The 27,730-nt window shown below is 44.9% G+C and overlaps 1 protein-coding gene across 1 annotated transcript in view; it reads left to right on the forward strand.

Moving 5' to 3' along the window:
• Positions 1 to 2,686: 2,686 nt before the first annotated feature.
• AFF1 (ALF transcription elongation factor 1) overlaps positions 2,687 to 27,730 on the forward strand; it is a 67,265-nt gene continuing 42,221 nt past the window's right edge. Inside the window, exons 1-3 of the mRNA XM_084204572.1 lie at positions 2,687 to 2,801; positions 25,578 to 25,698; positions 26,175 to 27,155. Coding sequence (XP_084060698.1) covers positions 2,785 to 2,801; positions 25,578 to 25,698; positions 26,175 to 27,155 — 1,119 coding nt within the window. The 5' untranslated portion in view covers positions 2,687 to 2,784. The remainder of the gene's footprint in view (positions 2,802 to 25,577; positions 25,699 to 26,174; positions 27,156 to 27,730) is intronic.

Here is a 27,730-nt window from a genome sequence, read left to right on the forward strand (position 1 = left end):
CCTTTTCACCTCCAAATGTGAAGGACTCATCAGCAGCAATAAACGGCAGCGGTAAGATGGATTTCTTGTCAGCAGAGCTGGGAGAACACACGGTAATTAAAGGACAGCAGGGACTCTTGAGGAGTGAAGGTAAAGGGGTGTGTCTGTTTAAAAACCCGATGCATTGCAGTGCAATGAGGTGTTTTGAACAGTGTGGTAAGGGCATGGATTTGACCTATTTCTGTGTATAAACACATAACATGTTTTACTTTACAGCAAATGTATTTCAGGAAAGCTTACTGACCATGTCTTTATTCTAATGATTTTACTATTGCTTGGCATGCGTTCCTTCTTCATTGGTACTCCATGCTGGATTAATCGTTTCACAATGCCACAAGCTCCTGGCATTTGTCCCTCAAACTTAATGAATTATCATACCTTTATTAGGATAATGTGTGTTCTATTTTTTTTCTGGAGTTAAGGGATGCTGCATTCCCCTTCCTGAACCAACACCTGGGTATGGCCAGCACTGTTAGTGGTGAACAGAGAGATCCCATCTTCCTTCTACAGGCCCTGCTGTAGATGCAGTGGGTAATTTTTGTGCCAATGTATCAGTATCTGCACCTTATCTGGAAATAATGTTGCTTCATGCTTGAAAACTCTGGGTCTTTTTTTTTTTTTCTTTTCTTTTTTTTTTTTTTTTTTCCCTGTTGAAATATCCTTCTGGTCAACATGTCCAGATACAGGCAAGTCTATAAGCAGGTGAGAGGGGACTTAAAAGAAACATAATGTACCCACAGCCTGTGCTTTACCACTGATGCCTGAGGGTGGAAGTCTGGCTTTTTCAGGAGCTCAGAATTAAGTAAAAATGGCATCCAGGCTGCCTGCACACCTTTGTTTGTTTTTCGGTTGGATTTGCATTTCTGTGAATTGTTTAAAGCTTTGTCTCTGGGGAACTCTATTCTCATCCAATGCATAGGTAATATGAATGGATCTTCAGCTATTATATACAGCTTAAATACCTTTGGGATGATGATCATCTGAAGGAAGCCTTTCCTGATAAGTTTTTAAGACAGAGAGCTCAGTGATGTGTTTCTATGATGAGCTGAAGTGTACAAAGAGTTTATTTTATTGATTTGTTTTTGTTTGCATTTTACTTATGGGACACTTATTCCTTCATTTGCAATACATCTTACAAAGACAATGTAAAAAAAGAGGACACTTGCATCCCTGATCAGTGAATAGAACCAGGTGAGAAAAGCTGATTTTGGAAAGAAACGTGAGGGAGGAGTCAACAGGTGAATGAACGTATTCTGACAGAAAGCTTTCTTTGGAGAAACACTGATTTGTCAGATATAAAAGTGCTTTTGAAGGGGGGGCAGGTAGAAAACTGCTAGAAACTTTGGGTGAAAGCAAACAATTTTTTTTCCTGGAGAAAGCTCAGCTGTAGTGGAAAATCTAGAGAATTTTTTTTCTGTTATATTTTGCTCGGCCTGAAAGAGCTGATATGAATTTTATTTACTCTCCGAGGAGATAGCTCAGACTCGAGATTCCCATAAAGGTTATCTGGAATAGGAAAACAATCAAGTACAAACCCTCCTCCTGGTATCTGCCAAGTACTTTGCCACAAGCTGTGCTTTAAACCAGAAAAGTAGGAGGAACATAATGTTGCAGTGTCGGTAGAAACCTTAGCCATACACAGACGCGGAGAAAAGTTGAGGGGATCTTGGATGAATGTTTTTTGCCTGCCGAGTGCTTGGTTAATTCCTAGTTAAGAGCAGTTGCAGGAGTAGTTTGTTTCTATAATTGTGCCAAGAAACACCCAGAGCAAAGGACAGGTATTGCTGCTTTCCGAACGCGTCTGCAAACCGCGGCCAGGAGCAGAGCCCAGCAGAAGTTGCATAACCAGCTTCATCTGCGCTCGACAAACCTTTCCCCGAAGGGTTCTCAGCCTGCAATTCCAGCTCTGGCTTTAGCAGCGCGCTCGGGGCTTCCTTTGCCGCATCTGCGGGGACACCTGGGACGCGTGTCTGCAGCTGGGCTCTGTGTTCCTTTCGAAGATTTGGAACCCCCCGGATTTTTGAAAAATTCCTGCCGTTTTGTTCTGTCTTTCTAAAACCACCCCCCCCCCCCCACCCGCCCCCCATACAAATAATGATGATAATAATAATAAAAAATGAAATAAATAATAAACACCAAATAAAACAGCAGATAACCGAAGCAGACGCCGCAGGAGCACCCGCGGGGCCGTGGCGGAGGGCAGGGGCCGGCTGCCGGAGCAGCCCCGGCCCGTCCCGCTCGGCCCGCGCCCTTTCGGCCCGTTCGCCTCAGGAGGGGTCCGGGCCGGGCCCGGCCCTCCCGCCGCCCGCCCGGGCCAGGCCGGGCCGTACCACGAGCGCTCGGCCGGGCAGGGGGAGGCGGCCGCGGGGCGGGCGCGGGGCCCGCTCTGCCGCAGGTCCCGCCGCTCCGGGCACCGCGGCGACACCGAGCGGGGCCGCGGCCCGGGCGGACGGCGGCACCCGGCCCCGCCGGCTGCGGGCCCGAGCGAGGCCGTCCCCGGGGGCCGGGCGGGCCCCCCTCCCTGCCGGCGGCCGGGGGAGGGCCGGGCGCCCGGATGTCGATCAAAATGAGCGAGCCCCAGCCCTGCGCCGGCCGCCCGGGCGGGGGGAGCCGCGGCGCGGCGGCACCGGGCACCGGCGGGGAGGCGGCCGGCACATGGGACGGCGGGCTTCGGCAGCGGGGTAGAGCCTAGACAGCTGCGGACGGAGCTCATGGATAGAGGACGTTGGGCAGGATAACCCCGCGATGGCTGCCCAGTCGAGGTACGGCACTTAATAACTTTGGTCGCGCCCGGTGCATCTCGCTTGGAGCTGGGTTTGTGATGCCCTGGCTCCTGCTCAGGCTCAGCTAGCTGGCTGTGGGGCTTTACCCCGAGCCCCGGGTGGGTTTTGTCCTTGCGTTAGGTTCACCGCCGTGCCCGCTCCCTCTTCCCAGCGTAAACTTTCTTCCAGCAGGAAAAACAAAGTCTTAATTGCTCCCCGTCAAATCTCTCCCAGTCCAACAAGTTAAAAGCTCCTTGAAACCGATTTCCTTCTCCCCCCGTGGACTTGTCTGTTTAAAAGCTCTTTGAAATTGATTCTCTTCTCCCCTCCAGACTGGTCTCGCGTTTATTTGTTTCTGTTCGCCCGTAGCCAGCCCGGCATGAGCGGGTCTCTGTCATTGCCTACAGCCCTGGCTCCGGAGGCGGGCAGTGGTTCTGCTCGGCCGGGTCGCACAGCTGGCTGGGCAGCTGCGAGCACACGAAATGTTAGGTTACATTTTCTAGGTATGGTTACAACAGAGAAGAGTACGGGAATGAGTTACTTAGTTGCTGTCAGTGAGCAAAATTCAAGCGAAAACACCGATCTTGGGTAAATACTTTTCAGCGGTGGTTTTAAAGAAGCAGCATTTTGCCTGCTCTCGGGGGAGTTGGGGAGTGTCCTGCCTAAAGTAAATTTCACACTCAGCATGGGGGAGGCAGCTTTTCTTAAGCAGTAGTACTTGATGGAGCAGTGCTATTTAAGGTACCTGTTAAATGCCTTTTACCGTTTATGATGCTTTAATGGGTATTTCAGAAATGCCAAAGAAATAAATTCCTTTTTGCTCTTTAGTCCCACACCAAACAGCCACCCTGCTCCCCTTTCCTGCAGGCAGGAAAAAAAAATTTCAATGGTGTTGTATCCTACATGTAAGTTTGGCACTCACGGTGCATTTTCACAGTGGTGCCTTTCTGCAGGTTTGAAGCCAAGAGCTGGCTTTAAATTACGAAAACTGGAGAAGGACAGAGCCCTGCGGTTTGGGGAAGAAGCAGGGGAAGATTGATTGCTTGGTTAACAGCTGAGCTCTTCTCCAGCTTCCATGGCCTACTCTCCCAATACTGGGAGTATTTTGCATAAAGAGTACTTAACAAAAAGGTAACGATTGAGTTTCTAACATCTTTTTTTTTTTCCTTTGTATCATCCCTTTTGCATGATTTACTGGCCTGCATTATCAGCGTTGCTGTAATAGGACCGCATGCTGGATGCAGCATAAATCCTAGGGATGCTGGCTGGCCCTGGAGCTTGGCTTGGCTCCAAGGCCAGGGACGTGCCTGATGTCTCAGAGGTCGCACAGCCATTCTGCTGGGTGGCAGGAGGCCACGTGGGAGCCAGGTCCCAGTAGTAGCTCCCAGCTTCAGCCAGCTGGCCAAGAAAGGGCAGCGTGGTGCTGGGGCCAGTGAGCCACATCCCTGACCTGTAAGGTGAATTGTGCAGAGAATCAAGTGTTACAGGCTGAGTGGCTCAGACTGAAGGGAGGAAATGGTCCAAGGGCTGCGACTGTGGGGCTGAATTCTGCAGGGCAGGTGGAAGGGCCATGCCCCACACCTGCCATTTGAGACAGACATGGAGACAAGACACGCACCTGCCATTCTGTACCCTCCTTCCTTCTCCATCCTGTGTGTTGGCTGTTGCTTTTGTCAGGATGCTGTGAGGTGCTCAAGCTGTAAAACTGTGCCAGAGCATTTCAGCACAGTGAGTACAGAGGTTACTCTGTATGCCTGAAGATCAGTGTTAAGATCTCTGATTATTGCTTGTTTTAAGACATTTAAAGAGAGTAGGAGTGCGTATGAGCAGCAGAAATTAGTCTGTAGGAGAGAGGTTGCATTTGCCAGAAAGCCTGTGATATTTCTGTTTCAGAGGCATAGATCTGCAGGGGTGTCCATCCCATTTAAAAAAAATTTATGCTTTGTGGGTGTGTAGAAGCTTTTATTCAATAGTAAAGGATGAGTTAATATTCACAATAAATAATTAGAACTCTGCTGCATGGGACTGAGAAGCCACATGTCTCCAGAATTCATTTTGCCAAAACATGTCAGAAGGTTTACTCTGCAAGGCAACTGACAAAAGAAATGGGTGAGCTTTCTGTGTTTATTTGTGCTTTGCAAAAAATACAGGCAATTTTTGCAAGCTCAGTAAATTACTGATGAGATGGTGTGATACTGAGCTCAGTAGTGGTTTGTGTATCACTCTGTACAAGGCCTTCAGGCTCTCCTCCATCTGCTCACGTTTTCTCTTTCTCACATGCTGTTTGCTTTAGCTAGTGAAAGTGATGTGGTGCAGGGGAGGATGCTTGGTTGGAAACAAGAAAATCCAGCATCCTTTCCTCAGCTTCAGTGCTGTGATCCTCAGCAGCTCACCTGGCATTGGGCTTCACAGTTTTGAAGGGTGGAAGGGTAGAGAAAACAAGGTGATGAAACCTACCTGTGGCTGCTCCTTAGCATTTTATAAACTGTAGTGGTGATAACTGAGGAACTGATGTGCTTATGGATGCCACAGCATTCTTTAAAATCGTGATCTTAAGAAATGCTTCCAGGGCGAGTTGATCATGGTTTGGTTTCAGCTGTTTGAGAATGATCAGCTTCTCCTATTAGCTACTGCAAGTAGCTTACATCTGGAACTATTAGGTGGAAAAACCATCCTCCAGTTAGCTTTTCTTTTTTTTTTTTGTGTATAATGTGGGGTTGTGGGGGTTTTTTAAGTTGCTCGCTGAGCTGTAGGTTTGCAGCTGTAGTTTTCTATGTGCTCGCTTCTGGAGTGCACAGATGATCTGATGCCTGTGGTGTCCCCAGGCAACAGGGCTTGTGTCAGGTTTTTATGGTATAATTCAGCAACTTGTGAGCAAAAGCAGAGCTGATATAAATAAGGACAAATTTAGTTTCTTGTCGACTGTGGTGTGATGTTCATCATGTGTCATTTCCAGCTGCTCTGGGAATGTGGCAGGACCCTTGGGAGGAGTGTGGGACAGACTAACAGAGCCCATCTCATTTCTGCTTCTTTCTTCATTAAAATACCTGCTCTGCTGCAGCAATTGCAAGCTGAGGATCTTTAGATGAATATCAGCCTCTTTTTTTTAAGATGCAGGCTGCTTTTCTCGGGCTGCTTGAGGTCATTTTAAATTGTCTGTAGATGCTGTCAGTTACACTTATTTACAGCAGGAGGATAAACAAAATCTTTGTTGTTTCGGATGCTAAGAATTTCGGATTTTCTTATATATAGCTTGCTTTTCGGTGTGGTCTTGGTTAGCATCCTCTCTGGTGTGCAGAACCAATGCAATTTCCAAATCTTTGTACATAGGTGAGTGCAGTACACAGTCAGAGCAACATGAAACCTGAGTGTTGTGCTGTCATCCCTGCTGGGCTCATACTGCTCTTTCTCCTGAGCCAGGCCTGCAGGGAAGGGTAATGATGGACAGCAGCCTGGGAAACCCTCTGTTTCCACCACCTAAAGCCAAATTGTACCAACTAAACCCAGAAGAGTCCTGAGAGGAGACTGTACTGCCCGTTCTGGTAGAAAAAAGGTGATGCTTTGCAGCAATAAAATGTGGCTTTATCTATATTTGAAAGACAGTAAATTCTGGAGGAAAGCTGCGGCTTTTCCCTGAGGATAAGCTATATTGAATGATGCAGCTTTAGTTCATTCCATGTCATTTCACAGCTTTCTAGGCCAGATGTAAAGACACTTTTCATAACTTGTTTGTTTCATGGATCCTGTTGATACAGGCAAATGCCAGTATTGGTGATGCTGAATTCCAGTCAGCTGATGGAGGTCAAGAAGGGCTGAAACAATATCTTGTTGGAGTTTACTTGTCTATTGAAAGCTAAAACATCCCATGAAACCCTGTTGGTTTTGCTTTCTACTGGCCCTGCCTAGAAATCCAGACCTGTTTTCTCCAGAACCGGATGTCTGGATGACCTATGCCATGTTTTGTGGGCTGCTGGGGATTTTCAGTTTGCAGTTCTTTATTGCCTGGACTTTCTGAGCATGGAGTTGCTCTGAGGCAGACCTGCAGCTGAAACACTCCCACACAGAAGACAGAGATGCTCACAGGAAAGTGGATTTTTCAGGTTGGTTTGGTTTTTTTTTAGCAGTGGGTATTCCAATTTGCAATAGGCCATTGAAAATTTTGAAGTACATTTGTCATGGCATACTTGAGCTGGTATACCAGGGAATGTTTCCTTAGGTCATGTAATTTTCCTGTGTCTGAATCTGTGTTACAAAGAGAGGCCTCTTCTCACAGCTTTTTATGAGAAAATCATTTGCTAGTACAACTGCAAGATGCAGCACGAAGAGCAGGAAACAAGCTTTTAATGAGGTGCATAAATTCTCCTTAGCACTTTTCTTCTGAGAGGAGTCACAGTGAATGATACATGAAGCTTTTAAATGCCTTTAAAATATAACAGAAAAGGTGTCTCCTTAAAGTTATGTGGGAATGCTACAATGACATTGTTTTCCATGAGGTGGAGGGCAGTGAAGTGAGGAAGAGTTCTTCACAGACTTCAGGGTGTTGTCCTAGGGCCTGGCTTTGGTGCTGGGTGGTTGGTGGCGCAGAATTTGCTCACCTGGCATGACAGAAGAGTTTCTGTAGAGATACATGAGCCTCAAAAAATAGAGAAAGTACTTTTTCTGTTTAGTCTTGAACCCAGACTGGAGCTTTTTTCCCCCCCTGTGGTATGTTATAGTGGAAAATGTACTGGCTATTTTATGTTTTGCAGTTTTGGCTGCTGCAGTTCATCTGTGTCCATGATAATAAAGGGAAGACTGTGGGACTGGCTGGGGCAATTATCACTCCTAAATGAGGTGTTACCATAGTAGATTAAGATAGAGCTGCCTCTCTAGCAGAATGCTTTTGTGGGGAACAGACAAGAGCTGCTGCGGGTGCTAGGAGAAGATTTTCCACAGTTGCCTATTCATAGACAATTCAGGGAAGTGAAGGTGAATTCTCTATCAGTACAGAATCAAGCAGCTGTGGAAAGTGGTGAGAGGCAGAATTCTTGTAGTCCATCTTTCCTCTCAGCTGTGGCGGCTACTGTGTGCAGAGCCAGCCCCCAGCTCAGCTCTTCTGCTGCTGAGGTGCAGAAGCTGTTAATCACCTTATGGAACTTTTTAAAAAGTGCATTTCTTTTGGTGCCTTATTCTTGTATAGGAAGGGGGAGGTGGCAAATGGGGAGAAAGAGCAGGTGTGTGGGCACAAAACTGCATTTGAGAAGTTGCTCTGTTCCCATTAATTCTTCAGAATTGTCAAGCTGAGGTATCTAGGCACATTTGATTAGGCAACCTTAGTCACAAATGCTTCAGGAAGATGTTTGTCTTCTGGATTAGTTTAGGCTTAGATACTGTTTGTAGAAATGTCATTTTCAGTTCTTCTGAGTGTTTGTTGTACTAGCAACCTAAAGTTTTCCTTTACTGTTGTTTTTGCAATGTTACCATCAGGTTAAGAGAAAATAATGTCCCTGCTGTAATTTTTAGAGAAAGTTCAACAAGCAAATTGTTAATGGTTAACCTCAGAGACGACAGCAAAACTCATTTTCAGAACTGCAAGAACTGTGGGTTTCATTTTTGTACTTACAAATAAAAAAAAAAGGCAACAAAAACCAACCCCAAAAACTTGTCAAAGAATAACAAACAACAAAAGCACGTCTATCACCAGTTCAACTAAAACCTGAGTAAGAAGTATTTTAAAAAGAAGCAAAAGAGGAAACTCTTGAGCATATGGTTGTATTTTTATTCTGTATATCTTTGCTTCTCAGAATAGTGTATAAGCTGTAAGCAGCAAGTGATGTATTCAGCACTGTATGATCAGCTCCTTCATGGCACGGTGTTTCTCAGGTGGTGTGTGCATGTGAGGTGTGTGAGAAGCTCCAGTGCACGTGCCTCCTCCCTGAGCTGAGCTGTGGGCACTGCATTTTGAAATACAGCTGTCTGCTTGCATCTGAAATGGAAAGGAATTATTAAAATGTGGAGCAGTAAAGAGATATTTACATCTCTGGAGAACTGGAGACATGATAAGAAATTGCTCTTGGGTTTTTTGTTCTTCTGCAATTTGTAAGGTTTTGCTTAAAAAGATATTACTGGCATAATTAATCTCTTCAAGCAGAGCTCGAAAACTCTCCCTCGTAACTGGTATGCAGCTATTTCTCAATACTCTTCTCCCACCCCGTAGGCTATTTTGGAAAAATCATCCTAATCTGAAGGCAGGGAATATTCTGGCAGTTTAGAAGTGCTTTGGTGACATGCTTGTCTTTTCCCTGTCCCCAAAGCCCTCGGCAGAACAAGCTGTTCTAGGAAAAGTTGTTTTCCTGATGTCAGTAAACCTGTGGCTCTGCTGAGAACAGGCTGTCAGTCTAGAGACCTATTTCTTCTTAGCTTTACTGAAATAACACATGCTAACAGAAAGAGAGCCTAGTCTGTCCCTCTGTGCTGCAGAGCAGAGAGCTTTGCTTGGATTTTTAGAAGACTCCCTTAGAATTGCCACTACCTGGAAGCTGCCATGTGTGTCTATCTGTCTGTCTGTCACTGCAGGCCTTCTTTACTGTGAAAAGTGCTGGCACAGCTGAAAGGCAGCAAATGCACTGCAGAGGTGAGATAACTGTTGGCCCAAGTGTGAGCTCTGTGATACTGGTGAAAAAGGCTGCTTTTCCTGGCACATGGCTTCTGGGAGGATAGCTATGGGATGGTGGGTGCAAGTTGTGTTGGCCAAAGAGCTCTTTTGGACCACTGTGTCTCCCTTCTTTGCTGAGATCCTGCAGCTCCCTTGCAGCAGAATGCTCAGCTTTATCCAGCATCTAACTTTTATTTGGCCATTGGTTTGATTTTTGGGTTTCTGATTTAATGCATGACATTCTGTAACTTTCATTCTGGAAGCAAGATGAACAAGTGCCTTAATATTTAAAGGGAATGTGATCACTTTGCCGAGGTTTTGGAACACTGTAGGTGATCTTTATCTGTTTGCAAACCCTTATCCATTTTACATGGACTGGCTTCAGCAAACTGATAATAGGCTCTCTTTGCTTAGCAGGGTTTGTGGCCCTCTGGTTCTGTGTAATGCACTACAGGGGTAAAAAAACTACTAGTCCTAGAGCATAAGAAAATTCTCTGTAACCACCCGTATTGAGGAGAGAGAAAAATAGGTAAAATCATGTGCTGTTCTTTGAGAAGGTCTAATCTGCTTTTAGAAACACCGTAATAATGAGATCTATTATTCAGAGACCTGGGGTACTTCTGCCATTGCAGAAGTTGACTTGTACAATGAGGAATTGACAACAATAGACCTAAATAACTTCCTAAATTGGCTGGAAAAATTCAGTAACTCAGTGTTTTACATATGAAAAAAGGCTTGGCCATTTAGTGAATTAAGTGGCACAAAGCTTTCCCTTGCAGCTCTCTATTTATTTGTAATCAAAATGAAGAGTTTAGCCAAGGATGGGAGAAGAAAAAACATTAGCAGCTTCAGTCTAAAATTTTCCTCTGAAAATGCCTTTAATTATTTGCTGTTGTTCCCTCCTCCTTCCAAACCAATTCCAAACTCTTAGTGGGCAGGTGGGATGACTTCAGCCTTGGTTTTGGTTCCAAGTGAGCCAGTCCCCAAGTGGAGTTTCTGTACCTACCTGAGTATGTCACTGATGAGTATAGCTGTTGTTTGGTGCCATGGTGCACTGACAGTGCAGCTCTGCACAAGTAGGACCAGAGTGGAGTAAAACAGATGGATGAAATTGCCAGTCTGCAGAAATTGATAACATTAAAACTTGGCTCCCAAGCTGATTCTTTCATTTTTAAACATGTGAATTGGTCTGGTTCTTAATGATTTGGAAAGGTTGTTTTTTTCCCAAGTCAGTTAAGTAAACTGGATGAACTGACCAACAGCAAATAGGTTTCTTTCATTACACATCCCTTTTTGCTGCATGTTTGGAGGGACAGACAGAATTTATGTGCAGGGAACTATTGCTGTTTCTTCTTCTTGCAATATAGACAACTGATGTAGTGTGGCACTGTGTTTCACAGCCAGAACCTCCTTTCTGTAATTCTTGAATAAATAAAGGCAGTTTGTAATTATTGCACAATCTGGTAATTGCAACCAAAACCTTCTTGGGATCTGGTTTGGCAACTGTATTGGTGTGTGTTGATGTGGTTTTGCTATTTGATCAACTTGTGAGAGAATTTATTGTGAAAACTGAGGAGCTGTGCATATTAAACAAACCCTACCAAAACACCCCAAATCACAGAAGACGATAACCATACACACACACAACCCCCAATCTTTAATGCTTATAAAGCCTGATGCAGTCTGAGTTAATTTTTAAATCTAATGAACATTTAGTTGACATTCTGTCCTTTAGGCTGAACATTGGCCAAATACAGTGGTTTCAGTTCTTAGCTAGAACTGACTTTGGTATCTGTGCTGTACTTAGTTATAAAGAGACACCTATGGAGCTCAAGGTGTCTCAGCCAAGGGTCCTGTGTTCAGTACTGTTTCCACTCAGCTCCCTTAACAGTGCTTATTCCTGTAACTTTCTGATTCAGCTGTCATTTGTACCAGTCAAAACAGTAGAAATAGGAGAAAAGGTCCTATTTTCAACTATAGCAGGAGAAAACATTGAAAGCCTGTTTGAAAATATCCCCCCTGTCCCCGTGAAAAAGTCTGATAGAAATGCCACCTAAAAGAAGGTATTGTGAAGAAAGCTCTCATCTGTGTCTCACCCCCATCTTCTGGGCTATTTCTTCTTCACTTCCCTGTTCCTTTGTTCATCGATTTAATATCAAGTTAATGGTTTCCTTTTGTAAAAATTGCTTCCTTGAAAATGGGCCATCTCCTCCCTCGCAGCCTAATGATGGAAAAGTACAGATGATATTGATATAAGCTGTGTTTACTTTAAGGTAACAACTTGAAAGGCTGTTTGTGTACAGTAATCTGCCAAGTGAATAATGGTTTGGTTTTACTTGTTCAATATTTCTTTCTTTCCCCTAGAGAGGGGGAGGTCTGAACAACCAGTAGCAGTTGCTGAGGTTAATAAGATGCATTTAAAAGGTCTTTAATTAAGCCATGCAGTTTTCTTAGAAGGCCCTTGAACTATTCTTTCACCCCTTCCTCTTCTGTTTCACGTGGGTGAGTGCAAATAAGATGGGAGTGCAAGGGAGGTGCAGGCACTGACTAGATACAGATCTAGGATCCTGCTTACACACAGCAGAGTCTCGATGGAAAGTAGGAAACCAGAGGAGGATTGAAATGGTTTGTGTGAGTTCAGCTGGCCAAGGGTGTGCTGAAAGCTGAGAATTGATGTGCCAGGGCTCAGCAGGGTGAACACATAAGGTGTTGTTACAGCTGCTGCTCCAAATTTTATTGGTTCCTCTGGGGTTTTCTATGCTGTCCTCATCTGGGGCCAAATTGTAGCCTTCAGCTCGTGCACTGGGTTCCAGCTGCTCTACCCCTTCCATATCTTTTGAGAGACTTAAACTGTGTATTACAAGGCAATGTTGTACTTTAGTGAAAAGAGGAATTTATGCCAGTATCTAATTTTCTAGTTTCCTTTGGCTTTTAAGTTTTCAAGTCCACTTCAAAAGGGTGTTCCTGGTAAAGAGCTCTGCTTGAGCTTGTGCTCAAAAAGAATTCTTGACCTGGAGCTTTTACACAGAGAATGGGTTTTGCATGTGTATAAGCAAGTGCTCAAAATGGATTCCCGATTCACAGCTTGAAACTGAGGAGTGACAGAAAAAGAGATGTAGAAAAGGGAGGGGTATTAACCTTACAATTTCCTGTGTTCTTTCTCCGTTGTATGCCTTACTACAAGCTCCACATTTCTAAGCAGGGCTGTTAAGTGAATGGGGAGTTAGGGCACAATTTGCTAGTTGGGAAGGATTCTAAGAGCTGTTCTGAGGATTAATGGAAGTTTCAAGAAGAAAAGAAAAATGTGTAAATAGTGAGACTCTTTCCTTACTCCCTTTTTTCAAGTGGCTTCCAGAAGTACTTACAGCAGGTTTTGCTTTGCAGAATTTTACTCTTTTTTCAGCCCGTGTTTAGTCACTGTGGTAACCAAGAAATTGGGCAAGATGGAAAAATTACTGAGTGTGTTAAAAAGTGTGGGTGCAGAATGTTATCCCGTGGTTCCAAATTACTATGATCAACTTGCATTTTTCTTGAAAATACCTAGCTTTCTACAGATGGCTTGGCTGGATGTTACCTGGGTTATGTGAGGTGTCAGCTGCTGTTGGGGGTGTTACTCATTCTGTTTGTGGTTGTTTCATTAATGAATTTCGGGGCCAGTGAGAGAGTACAGAGAGATGAAGCAATCCTGAGTCAGCGCATCCCTGTGACGATGAGGGAAGCTGCCTGCTTGGACACGGGTTGTTCAAGGGGCTTTGTGCGCTTGGCTCTGAGTGTAGCACTGGGCAGACAGGGGGTGAGGACAAGTCCAGCAGCCTGCATGTAAGAATGTAAAACCTTCTCCAGGAGCTTGGTGCAGTGCTTCCTATAGGCATCTACTCTGTCCTTCGGTGAGCAGAGCACAGACCTCCTGCCTCATCCTGAGGGCAGGGAGTGACTGTTGTCGGGAACATTTGTGGGAGGGCAGGGATGAGGAACCCCGGGCAGAGGCAGTGCTGATTCATTCTCCTTCCAAGTCTGTTGCCACCTTGGTGTTGAGGACAGGAGCTCATTGGCTGCTACCGTGAAAGTAGTGGTAAGGGCAGAGGCTTGGAAGGGCGTTATCAGAGAAGGTGGTGTATTCCCTGGAAGGTGCCCTGAGTCACCACTGAGTGGGCAGAATGCTGGATGTGCCTGGTGAAACTCCTCGTGTGTATTTCTGAGGCACTTTGGTGGGATTTTCCAGCCTTGGTCACAAGCTTAGTGTGAAATTACCACAGTCATTGCCTGGGCAGATGTGACTTCCTTTGGCTGTCAGGTTTTGCTTCTTGAAGAGGTGATCGGTTTTTATGGAAGTAGAACTTCCTTGACAATTTTTGCTCTGCTCTTAGAGGTACAAGAAATGATGCTGTTTACAGAGGAATGCACCCACTCACAGGTGTCTGGCCAGGGACTCTTCCCCACTTGACCCATCTCTAGGCAGCAGTTGCTCCCCCGATTGCTGATGCCACACTGGCCCATCTGCAGTTGTGCTGCCCGTCCTGTCCCTGGTTTTGGGATCCTGCGTAAGAGGAGGGTCTCTGTGGACCCATGAGCACCTCCTGCCCATCCTGGGCTGCTTCACCGGGCTCTGCCTGACAGGCATCAGCTCAGGAGGCTCCTGCTGTTGCATGAAGTTGTTTGCTCAATTGTTTAACAAAGTGCTTTTAATGGAAACATAAAACCAGATAGAAATACAAAGCCTAATGGAATAATCTCTTAATTGCAGTGCTGTAAATGGCTATTCAGCATATGATTACTGTACTTCCAGGGGGGACAGCAAAGAGGAAAGAATATTGAATGAAAGACACTAAACACTTCAGCTGCTAAGCATGATGATTTATTGCCAATCTGAGCATTGGGCTAAGCAGGGCAAATAAGCAGGACAATAGTAAGTGCTTTTGGAGGTAGAAATTGCCTCATTCAGGGTATTCACTGTGTGCAACATGTAAATTCTACCAGGATAAAAGCACAAAGAGTGATTAATTAATAGTGGCGAGATATTCATGCATGCAGTGTCCTTAGGCAACCCAGAAAAAGTATTAATCAGCACATTGCCCAATTATTGGCAGATAACTCCTGGCATGTAGTAGTTTGCTACTTCAGCTAGAAATACATTGTCCCTCTGCCTCCCTGTAAAAATCATGGGGTTGCTGTGTTATGTGGTTCACAAAAAATACCTCATGTTTTTAGGCAGCCAAGGAGATGTGCTCAGAGGCACATTGACATTATCATGTCAATGATAATGCCTTTCAAGATACATTAGTTCTTAGAGAAACTCTGTCCATCCTTCAGTTATCTCACCCAGGTTAAGCAGCAGCAGGTGAAACAACTATTAGCTGGGTATTGAGCTGGCTGTTGATGTGGTGCACAGCTGTGTGCTTTCCAGAATAGGTTAGCAGGGAACACATTCTCCAGGAGCACTCAGGTGCTGCTCAGGGAGGCGAGCTAAGTGCTTTGGAATTGGCCTTGCTGGCTCCCAGCAGCATTCCCCTTTCCCAAGACGTTATTCCTTGTACACATATTTCCTGGATTCCCGGTGCTGCCTTAGGCAAGGATGCCTGACTTCACCTGCCTGCAGAAGCCCCTGCGCTGCTCAAGCCTTTCTTGGCACGTCTGGGACATGCCCGGTGCCCGCTGGGCTCTGCCAGGCGCGCACAGATGCAGACCCAGCACCAGGCTTGCAGCAGGCAGCTCAGAGATTTCCAGTGTTTGCAGTGGCCTCGGCAGTGCCAAAGCCGTGCTGCTGTCCCGTGGGAACGGGAGCTGGCTGTTGATTTGGTGCGAGCCAGAGGGTGCCGTTCCCACTGCCTGCACGCAAGTGTGGCTAATGGTGGTGGAGCTGAGCACTTGCTGGTTTCTCAGCCTGCTTCCTGAACCAAGGTGCTTTTTAAACTGAGGTGCAGATGATGTGGTGAAAAAGTGGCTTGTGTTTGTTTTGGTTTGGGTTTTTCAATTGTTGTTGTTTTGGTTTGGTATTTTGGTTTTGAATTGGAAAAACAGAAATATGTTGAATAATTGGGTACAGAATTGAAGTGGCAAAGTATTTGTATCCAGTTTATTATTATTCTTTAAAGGGATTGCTTTTTGTAGCTGCTAAAAGTAACAGCTTGTGTAAACATTCTTAAAAAGCAGGAAAAAGGAAAGATAAGATACTTCAGAGTGTGTTTTGGAGGGGTATATGCTTTGCAGTGTGCATTAGGCATGCATCAGTACCTGCCTAATGCACCCTGTCATGGATTATTGCTCTTGCTTAGATTGAGCACTTGCCAAGTTCTTTCAGAATGACAATGAGCTGCTTTGTTCAGCCTGATGATTCGATTGCAGTTTGAAACTCCAGCACAGAGAGGTAGTCAGCTACAGAGCATGTGCACCTCTTAATAAAATGGAAAAGCAGATACCAACCATAGAAAAGTTAGCAGGCCCTTCTGTGTATAGATGAAAAAAATTAGAAAATGCTTCTGGAATAATTAGAATCTGGCAGAGAATGCAGGAAAGGCCTTTAAATAGGCTTTTCAGCATATAAACAGATCTTTTCAACAAACATTGCTAATCTCGTTATGTTTCTACGTAGTCCTTGCTATGCAGATAAGACTTGTCCAACCTGTTACTTGGTACATGCTGTTATGTAAGTGAAAAACTCAAAAGGATAGGAGACCTTTCTTTCATGCATGATGCGTTTGCTGCTAATTCCTATGAAAGTATGAGAGAATTAATCTCTTTCATATTTTTTAACTTCTCTTCATCTCGATTTAGTTACAGTACTATCCTGTTATTAGCGTGTTAGATTTGATTTACTCAGTTGTTTGGGAAGGATTTACAGTAAGAATGTTTCACAAGAAATATTATGAAGTTGCTCTTGTGTTTAATAGGCTGCAGGGAATTAAAGATTCAGGAGGCAGAGTTGCACATATCCATATTTCTGAGACAGTTTCAAATGCTCATATTTGCAGGTTTTGCTTTTGATATGCCTCATAGCAAATTATACCACTGATAGCATTTGATGTGGAGTTAATTCTTTCAACAGCTTCAGGTTTGCAGTAGGGAAAGGAGCAAGTTCTCAGGCTGATGTTACATTTTACACGCTGGGCTTTGAGCAGCATTGAGCTGTCAGCTCCAGGAGCCTGTGTTGACCCTCGGCTGGGATGGTCACAGAGGGAAGAAAGGAGGACCCTTTGGACTGTGCAGGAAATCTGAGGTGAAAGGCTCTTGGGCTCTGCAGAGGTCTCACTGCCAGCCCTTTCAAGCTGTCTGACAGCATTTACAACAAGCTGGATGAAGTCAGCTCTTTAAGAAACGGGAGTTTGGAGATGGCTGAAGGGAACCAAGCTAAGCTGAGCTGTGTGTGAAGTGAGAATGTGGCAATACGTGTAGTTTGTGGCACCTGTGGACCACATGGCAGAGTGACTGATGGAATAGGAGCTGCTTGTGAGAGCATGGACAAGGTCAGCTGATAGCAGGCTCCTGGGGAAAAAACAGTGATATATTCACTTGGCCAGATGTGCAGGGATGGTAGCCGTGTGAGGAGAAGCGTTGTGTGAGAAGGGATTTAAAATGCACACTCATGAAGCAGCTGCTCACTAAACATTTTGGGTTTTCTTCTACGAACTGTGTATCTTGTTGAAATTCTTTTTTTTACTGTGGTGGAGAACAGTAATGTTGGGGTTTTTTTAGTGGCATTTAGGAAATTCTATAAAATCAATGAACAAAAGGCATGTTTACTTGAATAATTTTAATGTAGTCCTAAAATAGAAAATTTACTGCATTTGACTTCCTGCACATGCAGTAAGCATTTCAGTATCCTCTGAAAGAACTAAGGTAGTAAAATAGATTGTAAGACTTGAATCTTTGATTTAACTTGAAAAATTATTTGACATAGGAAATTAAACATTAGTTTCCTGAAATTTAACAGCTGATATAGTCTGGATTGTTATTTTTCTTTTTTTTACATTGCTGTAACTTGCTTTTATCTTAAGGCTTTTTTAGCTGAAAGTTCTTTCAAAGCTTTATCATTTTTATGAGGATGTGGAGAAACTGGAACTGGGTTGGAGGGGAACACTGGGCTTTGCTTGACTGAGTACTTCTGTGCTACACGAGGAATGAAGTACTTGGATATTGGGTGGGAAGAAAGAATTGGTCTAAGCAAGCATGGCTTAATTTCCTATAACCGCTAAGGTGGAAATGTGCGTGAACCAAAATGTTGCAATTGTTTGAAAAAATGAATTAAAATAGGTCTGGGAAATTAATATGAAAGGTAAAAATGCTTTTTCTTGATCCCTTAATTATTTGGTTCCTTTTCAGATAGTACTAGTTTGCAACAGCCTTTTAACCTAATCTCTCATAGTTTGCCGGTAAAGAAGATTGTTTTAGAGCATACTTTAAAGAAATAGAAACCTGATTTCATTTTTACATTCTGCTTTTTGTGCATTACTACTGCAAATGCACAGTTCTCTTGCTGCCTTTAAATCTATTGATTTTATTGAACAACAAGAACAGCAGAAAAGGTATTTCAAAGCAAAGGCAAATGAACAGGTAGGATAAGTTTTATATAAAGTAGAATGTAGGTTGTGCCCTATGCATTTTCCCAGGCAAGCCTTCAACAGTTCATCCCAGGTGCTGGATTTCTGCCATTGAGATGAGGAATTCAGAGGCAGATGGGTACAGTGGGAGATTTCATGCACCACTTCACTGAAGAAAGCCTTCAGACTGCTCGGGCAGCAGCTGATAACCACTTCTGACTATTCAAGTATGCCTTGTCAGCGTTAGAGACACTGGTGTTTTGCTAGTGGTGGGTGAGTTAATAAAATATCACCATCCTGCCTCTGTTTCCACTGGGGAAGACCTTCTCCCCATGCTGGGCACTTGTGCACACATGTACATGCTCTGAAAGGATTGCTGCTCACCATGTGGTGGTTACCCTGCTCCTGTGCTCATGCAGCTGATTTAAAGAGCCCTGCCAGAAAGATTTGGCTTAGAGATAATAGCTGAAGCCGGGCACTGAAGTGCAGAGTGCTGGAGGATCTGGCCAGGCTTAACAAAACTTGAGATTTGGCACTCTTCCACTGATTTTACTTCAGTCACATAATTTTCCTGAGCTGGGGTTTGTAAGACAATGAGTTAAATTTGTTTACTTGTCTCAGGCTGACCTAAACAATCAGGAGAAATGCATGATGTTTTTTATTGTAAGTGACATGTAGATAATCAAGAGGAAGAAGCACTGTGGGAGGGAGTAATGCTGCAGGGCAATCCATTCCCAAGTAGTGAGAGGTGTTCCAGGTGCTGTTAATCCCGGTGGAGAGCAGAACGTGTCAAGCTGATTCTCTAATGGGTCTACTCACCTTAATTTTTCTTGCTGCCTGCCTACTACCTGAACACTAACTTAATCCAAATTGCCACCTTGCCGCTCTGACATGGCCACGTGTGAGTTCAAGTCTACATGCTCAGTTCACGGCAGTTGCCAAGTGCTTTACCTCCGTTTTCGTTAAGGGAAAAATCCAGCTCGCAGCAAGCTCCGGGTGCTGCAGAGGCAGGGAAGGTGCCGCTGGAACAGTTGTGCAACAGCGGCCGGGGCACAGGGCTGGTGACCCTGCTGTGCCAGCGTCCCTGCGCTTGCCCTGTGGCAAGTCGGGAATAATGCCAGGTTGCATTTTGTGGATGAGAGACTCCGTGACTGCAGCTGACTTTTAAATCCATAAAAATGGGAAAAGGTCACTTCTGAGAAAATGGTGGGTGAGTCAAAGTCCCCTCTCGGTTGGAGCAGGATCTGCTCAGCAGGGAATGCCGATTCTCCGTGGAAGCGGATTCTCAGACAAAGGCAGGATGTAGCACGCTGTCAGAGGGATCTGGGTGTACCAGCTGAGTCTGACCAGATTGGCCCTGGGTCCTCTGTGCGAGGAGGCACTTGGGGCTGTGTGAAAATGTTTGCTCAGCTGTGCAACAGAGCGCTGTAGATGAGTTAGAGGCAAACTGATGCTTCCCATTTTGATACAGAGAGTGAAGTTTAGAATAACTTATTTTTCGCTGTCACCTCTGCAAAATAAACCCATTGGGGCAGCTGTTTTACGTATCCTGACAAAGGAAACTTTTTGATCCTTGCTGATGAGGTGAGAAGAGACATAGATGGGCTCCTCTTGCCTGCAAATGCTGCTCACATGGAAGTTCAGTCTTGTCACGGTTGGGTCACCACAATCAAGGCTGCCTGTTGTGCAGCTATGAGAGGGCTCTTGAAATCTGGGGAACTCGTCCTGGACTCGGGTCCCATCCGAGGCTGCTCTTCTAGAGCTGCTCCATCAGCTGCAGCCAAGGCGCCAGCAGCTCGGATTCTTTCTTGCATACCCGATCGCTGAAATAGCACCGGAGTTGCAGATCTTTAGCCTACCCACTAAGACACGCATGCCTTCAGGGCTGAATGGCAGTCAGACCACTCACGTGGCTGGAGGAAATCCTGGGATGTGTGCCTGAGCCTGCCGCGTACGGAACGCCTTGCAGAGGCGAAGTGGTCAGGATTTTTCATTGCACATACCCGGTGATTTAAATTTTTCACATTTCCTGCTTTGCCTGCCACATCCAGAACAAACAAAGCCTTAAATTCATCAACTCCTTGTCTGCTTTCCTTGTAATTACACTTCACACAATCACACCTTCTTAAAAGCCCTTCTAATATATTTGCATTTAAATGGAGAATGACAGCTTTCGTGTTCCCCGTCTAACTTATTATTAACACCTTTTCTGACTGTTCTATTAACGTCACCTACATGGGGAGAGGCTGAAAGCCTGGGTTACTTTAGAGACTTCATTTCTGCAGCAACACAAGGGCAGATGCTGCCTCTTCAGTTTGTGCAGGTCTTCGGCTATGGCACCATAGTTATGTGCTCTGTAATTGTCAGATTTTTACAGATTTCCTAAGTTGCTGTTGTACGTGGCACTTTATGACTAAATAATAGATTTTAAACATTTCAGGGTGTGAGGGAAAGTCCGAGTCATAAACTTTTCACTTGTTTGCCTTTCTTGAGTAGGCACAAAAAAGGTTGTTACTGTCAGTTATTTGCATCATTTGGTAAATCTGCTTTTTCCTCTTTTGAGACTTCAGTGGTTCGTGGACCACAGGCTGAGAAATCTTGGGATGTGTTTTTAAGTGCATAGTCATTTGCACTGGGGTTTGAGTTCAGTCTATGAAGGATCTGTCATGTTTGAAGAACATCTGAGAGTTCCCAGTTCCTGCAAAAGTCGCTGGGCGCTGCAGGGGCTCAGTTCTTAGGAAAAGATCAGGCTTACTCCTGGGAACTGCTTGATGATCAAAGGCCTATTGATGCTGAAAGGAAGCAAAAGCCTTTTAATGGCTGAGTAATGAATATAATTTTAAACTTGGCAACAGTGGGAGGAAACAAATAAGTAAGAATTTGAACCCAAAGATTACCATAGGAGAGGCTGAGTGAGAAGATGATTAATGTTACAAAAGTAGAGCTGTTTTTTTTTCTGGCAAAGGCCAACTTTGCTTCTACTTAAGCAAAGTGGCAGTTCCCTTCTGCATGTTACAACATCCCAGCCTTCTCTACTTAGTTTTTTTTTGTGTGTGTGTGTGTAACCTAGAGGGCTCTGTGTTTAAAACATAAAAAGAGGTGTATTCAGGATCATTTTTCCATATGCTTTGAAGGAAAGGTTGCAGCAGTGCTGCATTTTCTTGGAACACATTTTTTGTCCAAAAATATTTGACAGGAGGTCTCTTACATTGTAGATAAACAGGTGGGTTGTGAGGCCTTTATTTCTTGCTCAGTGGGTCTGATGCCCCTGTCATATAGTCAGTAAACAGGGCTGTATAGATGTGATGAGTTTAGAGTTATGAGCTTAGAGGAAGCAAAATCTAGAAAAGCTAATTCCAATTCATATCACTACAGTGTAAAGATATGTATTTTTGGGACACATGTACCAAGCTGATTGATGATGATGAAGAAAATTATTGACTAACTGTACCATCTGTTGTACTTCTACCCTATGCTTTTCTCTTACCACTTGTGTATGTTCAAACTGTGTTTTTTCTGAGAAATAGTGTTTGATGAGAAACAGAACTTAAAAGATTCAGCAAGTCATAACTTGTCGATGTCTCCGTAAAGAAAAGGAAGCAAAGGTTGGGACAGGGAGTTTTTGATGCTGTTTGGTATTAGCTGTAGTATCGTCCTTTCGTTTTCTTGTGTTGCACTCACTGTCAGGCTGTGTAGGTGATTCCAGTGTGAGAGCTGAACACCGCTGTGATGCTCAGGAGCTTTCTGTGCCATGACTTTATCCACGTTTCTTTTCAGGCTGATGGGCTGATGAATGAAACTGCATATTTAATCTTTGCAGATGTGATCTTGGCTTTATAAATTGTGGTAATCTTCTGTGGATATTTTAATAGGAACCGAGCTGGGGTGCTGCAGCAAGGCTGTTGTGATGCATCCTTGTGATCTCTGTTTAATTGTTTTTGGGGATGATGTGTCTTACCCTAAGCAAAAATGCGTCTCTCAATCATGATCAGCATTTTCTCACGTTAAAAAAAGAATCAATGGCAAAACAGCTTCAATAAATTTGTGTTTTCCTGTAGTTGTACTAAAATGAAATGTTGTGTCTCAGTGTTTCAGAGGAAGAGGTTCCGCATGTCGAGAGGGAAGCGAGTGTTTTCTGTGTTTTTGCATTTGAGCCTTTTTCCACCTTCCTTCCTTGCTCCTGGATAAGTCCTTTTGGGAGCTGGTACTAGATATTATTACAATTAAAGCAGATTTTTATTTTCAGTTCATTTTCACTTGGAGAACACACAGGACAGAAGAGGCAGAATTTCTTCCTGCACCAGTCTATTTTTTAAAAATGCTGTCATGGTCTGGATTGTCACATATCAGCATTTGAACCTGTGTAGTAAGGGCTGGCATGTCACTGAGAGCAGCTTCAGAGCACGTCGGCATTTTGTGGCTTCTGTTACAGACCCAAGTCTGGATGATGTTGCAGATCAGGGCGTGTGCTTTGCTGAACTTCCTGAACCAAATCCCTTATTATGAGAGCCAGTGCAGTGCCTTCACCTTGGGCTGCTTTGAGCCTAGCAGAATTCTACTGTTTCAGTCTGTACCAAAGCTCTGTTTTGGTGTTTTTGGGGGGTGGGGGTGATTTGTGCGTGTCTCCCCTAACTCCCAGGCTCCCATGTGCTTGGTGTGTTGATGCCAAGCCTCAAGATCCAATTTCCCAAAGCATTTCTGCGAACCAGCAAGGAAGAGCTTGGGGGTCGTTTTGAAGTTTTTCTTGAGTTCTCATTCTAGGAAAATCTGAGTATCAGAGCCGTGAGTCTGAAGAGGTTCCTGAAGAGCAGGAGTTGGGGCTCTCCCCGCAGCTTTGGCAGCAGCGGGGCTGGGGCTGTGCGTGTGCCGGAGCCTGGCAGACGGCATCTCTGCATGGGTTTCCTTGCTGGCGCCTGGCAGGACATGGAGACCTCCTCTCCTCCTGGCACAGGGCCACGCAGGGCCTGAGCTGACCGTCGTTCTCAGAGGCTTTCTGCCTGCCTTCCTGACACTTGAACTTAGGGAGCTGCCCTGTGAGTTACAGCATAGCCCAGGTTTTCAAAAGGTTTTCATGACGCCTATATGACAAAATAGAATTGGAAGGGGTTTTAGCTCTTGTCTTCAGGCAGTTTAAGGTCTTGTCTGCAGCTTAGAGAAGGGAAGGCTGCTGCTCTCAACTGCATTATTAAATAAGTAGCTACTTAGTGTTTTTTCTCCTTATCCTTCTGCTTTTGAAACTGTAGCTCCTTCTGTTCAATGAAGCTGGGGAAAAACTCGGAATGAAAATTACATTGACCCGATTCCGACCGGGAGGCAGAGGGTGGATGGTGTCCCGAGTAGCAAAGGGGAGGGGAGTGACCCTTGGCCTGGCTGCAGGGGCAGCTGGCTGTGCAGGGCCAGCAGCCCGGGCCACGGTACCCCGTGAGGGTATTGAAGACTGAGCAGTGCCCAGTACTCTCGTATGAGTGTGAGCACCTGTGTCTGCTGGGAGGTTCCCGAGCAGGCACCTTTGTCTCCTCTTAAACCTTCAGGAACTGGCACCATGGCAAATAGGCAGTGTCCCTGCCCTTCCCCTCTACACCCCCCCCCCCCACTCTTTAGAAAGAATTTATTGCTGGGAAGAGAGCTTGGGGTCAAGGAAGGTTCAGGGAAAGAAAAAGCCTTTAGAGGTATTACAGCTGCTGTCTCTGCAGCAAGCAGCACATAAGTTGCTTTACATTCAGTGTCAGTGTACATATAGAAAACATAGCTACTTCTCTATTGTTGTGAGAGACTCAAGTGGTTTAGGGTTTTCCTTTTGTTTGAATGTAATCAGAACCTCTGAGCAAAACAACTTGATTACTCTGAGTTTGGGTGCTTGCCAGCCTAGAAATAGAAGGACATCCGTAATCCACATGGATGTAAGCAAAGTGTTTTAGTAAAAAGCAATTTTCAGGGTCGTAATATGTGGCCTGCCTTTTTGTGAAACGCATTCACTTAAAAAAAAATCATTTGCAAGCATACCATTTTAGATAGTAAATCTAGCCAATATTGCTTCTAGTTTGCCTTGTAATTTTTCCCAAGTTTTTGTGTTTTGCAGTTGGTGTTTCCCACACCTGACTACACAAAGCTTTTCTGGTACACGCAGTGCAACTGCCCAACTAACTGCATATAGATAGGAAATTGCTGGCATGCAAAATTACATCAGATGTACAGGGGAAATGGTTCTATTATTCAGTTAATTACAGAAGGATTGTATGTATTTACTGAAGCAGTGGTCAGTGATTCCTGCTTTCTTCTTTTTTCTTTTATGAATGTTTAAAATTGTTTGCAGGAGTAGGGTGCATAGTTATTACTGTGCCCTTCTGTTTTGCTATATTCGGAAACAGTTTGACACTAGCAAAGTTGGAAACTATGCTAAATGTGCACAGTCTAACCCCTGAATATGTTTTTCTGCCTTAGTGGTACAAGTATATCCTTACTGCAGTTCCGTATATAGAAATTTGCCATCTGTCAGCATCATTTTCCAGAGCTCCCATTGAGTCAGGAAACCCCCTCTGCAGCAGTCAGACCTTTTGGTTAGCTGCTACAGCAAAGCCAGTCCTCTGCCTCTCCTCTAGGGATGATTAAACTTTCAGTAGGTGGCTATTGGTGTGACATTTGGGAAGATGTCACTGGTGGGGAGGACAAGGCTCTTCCCTTGCAAAGTGGACACTTGGGAATTTGCAAGTATGAAGAGGAATATAGGAATTGTATGTATACAGTAGACTGTGCAGTAGAGTAGAAATAAGGCAGGAGAGAGATGCCAGCACGCTTTTCCTTCCCCAGTGTCTATAAAGATTAGAGCAAGAGATTCCCTTGTTTTGCAGTAGAATTTCACAGTCAAGGTGTAGTTTAAAGGATCTGGCTTTCCATGAAGTCTTTCTGCTGTGCATGTGACACAGGTTTATTGGTGCTTTGGTGTAGGGCTCCTGGAGTTGAGTGCGTGCAGATGTGGTTGAGGAGGAACAGGGGGATTTGACCTGGTGTTTTTTGAGTTTCTGAGACCTTTCAAATACATTTGCATGATTGTTTTAAATGCAACTGCATGGGTTTCCTGGTGAGCAGCTTTCAAGCCTGTTTGTTGCCAAGGAGCCTTGCCTTGTTTTTTGTCAAGTAGGCAACGTTCGTTCTTTGAAAGCGGCAACACCTTCAAAATAATGGATTCTTTTATTCCTGGGTGAAGAGTTGGGGTGGAAGTCTGAACAACAAGAATGTTAGTTTTTCACAGTTATTGTTGCAAATGGATTTGCCAGCTGGTGTGCTTGTCACCCCCACTGACTGCTCCTCAATTTGTTTCACAATGAAATGGATGGATAGCTTTTTTCCTTCCCACTGTTCTTGAAGGATGGTATCAGGAGTAGAAATCACTGTGAAGGATGCATATACCTTGTGTGCCACATTACTGTGTTGTGCAGCAAATTCTTGATGTAACTGATTTGTCAGATGTAACCATCCTATGGATTTCAAAGTTGCTTTCATTCTGGATGTATGTCATTGTCTGAAACCAGGGTTTCTGTACAGAGTAGATACTTGTTGATATCACTGTTGTACCATGTTAATCATCCTTCCTTTCTCTCCTTCGTAAAGCTTGTGCAATGAGGACAGAAACTTGCTGCGGATTCGAGAGAAAGAGAGACGGAGTCAGGAGGTTCTGGAAGACAGAAAACAGTTCTCTGAGAAAACTCCCCTCTTTGCAGAACCCTACAAGGTAATGGTACGGGGGCTGGGAAGGGAAGAGAGGAGGAGAGAGGGTTGGGGTGGAAGAGGAGAGCTGTGGCTCTGCATAGGGTGTAGCAGACTTGAGCCTGATAAATACGAACACTGCATCTTCCTACCTGTTTTAATTTCAATTCCTCAGAGTATGTGCTTGAATCTCTGTTGATTGTGCAAGAACAGTATGGACTTCAGGCTGGCCTTCTGTAGTTTGAGGAAGGGTGCTCAGGAGTAGCTTGGCTGCCTGTCTGTCTGCAGCTGTGGGTGTAACAAATGAATCTGATGTTAGCACTCCTGGAGGCTGTAGGTGCACCAAGCTTGTCGAGAGATTTGCAGGATCAAGATGAGCTTACCTAACTTCACTCATGGTGATGTGTAGTGATTAAGTTAAGATCCTGAAGAATGTCTCTTCCTGAGCTGGATCTCTAGGGGGGCTTTTGAAATGTCCACCTCTTTGTTCTTCTGTTGCAGACTAATAAAGGAGATGAGTTGTCAAGCCGAATTCAGAACATGCTGGGCAATTATGAGGAGGTCAAGGAGTTCATGAGCAACAAATCTTGTCAAAACCTTATAGGGATTCCAAAGAGCGCTGCCCCTCAGTTTCCCCCTGGGCAGCCTGAGAAGGCCATCCGTACGTTGCCATCTTCATTCCAGCACCTGACCCGCCGTCCACCCGTAGGACCCATGGTTGTACCCCCTCGTCCTCCAAGCCACTCCAGTCACTACCAAAAGGCACAGTCAGGAACAGAACCAGCTTTGGGTTTGCACAGCAAGAGCCACAGCTTACCCAGCGCTCGCAGCCGCGGCCAGGAGCACGGCCGTGGTGGCCGGGACACTCAGGCAGGTTTTCCCCACGGCCACAATGGCAAGCCTGGCAGCGGGGAAGGTCGAGCTCACGGCCTGCAGGCCTCCCCTCTGGCGCTTTCCCCCTTCCTGCCATGTTTGTTGTCTTCTCCCGTGGCACCCCTGTCACCTCTACATTCCAGCCAGCATATCAATTCCAGATCGCAGAACAGCAGCAAAAGTCATGGGTCAACCTACAGTCAAACCAAATCATTACAGGACTTGGTGACGGGATCACAGGAGAAGGAAAGTCGGGACAGCCCAGCCGTTACCTTGACCAGCACCACTCAGCCTTCCTCTCAGACTTTTCCCCCTTCTTTGACATCAAAAGCCAGTGCAATGCAGCAGAAACCAACTGCCTATGTCAGACCCATGGATGGCCAAGATCAGGCATCATTTGAATCCCTGGAGCTCAAACCTCTCCTGGAGGAATACCATGAAGGACCCAATGAAGATGTCTCAGATTTGAAGGCAAAAGTTAAAGCTGAACTATCCAAGTTGGAAACCCTTTCTGAGCCCAAGGAAGAGACTGATGAAGATCTGTCAGATTTGAAGGCAAAAGCCAAAGCAGAACTATCCAAATTTGAAACTCCTTCTGAGCCCATAGAGGTGAGTGCAATTTTTGGTCATGCCTGTTGGATCAGGGTAAGTTTGGCTGTGGGAGACCAGGTCATCAAACAGCAGTGACTGCCAGAAGCAGGGATGACTGTGTGTGGGTTACCCTGTTGGAAGGTGCATTTTGAGGTTGACCTGGGTGTGAGATACCTGTTTGAATGGTCAAAATGTGACACTTCCTGTGATTTTTCTGTTGTTTTCTCAGTGAGGCTGTAGCAGGTTTTATTGTTCAACCCTGCTTCTGTGCCCATAATTTTTGTTTTCCTCTAAGGCTTGTTGAAAAGAAGGGGGAAATGGTATGGTGAGAAGATCAGGTGTTGATGCAGAGTGTGAGGACTCTGAGTGGTGGTGGGAGGCCCCAAATCCTCACTGAATATGGACAGCCAGCAGTGCAGTGGATTCTGTGGTCACCTGGGTTTTGTGACTGGGAACAGCACAGATTCTCCTCTGTACATTTGTAAAATCTCACTGTAGACCCACAGGAAAGTATGACTTGATATTGCAAGTTTCCTTGTTGTACTCCATCTGTTTTTGCTGACCCAAGACCGCCTCTCTGATTTGTCATGTGG

This window comes from Fringilla coelebs (genome assembly GCF_963513975.1).
Source record: "Fringilla coelebs genome assembly, chromosome: 4".
In the NCBI taxonomy this organism is placed as follows: Eukaryota; Metazoa; Chordata; class Aves; order Passeriformes; family Fringillidae; genus Fringilla; species Fringilla coelebs.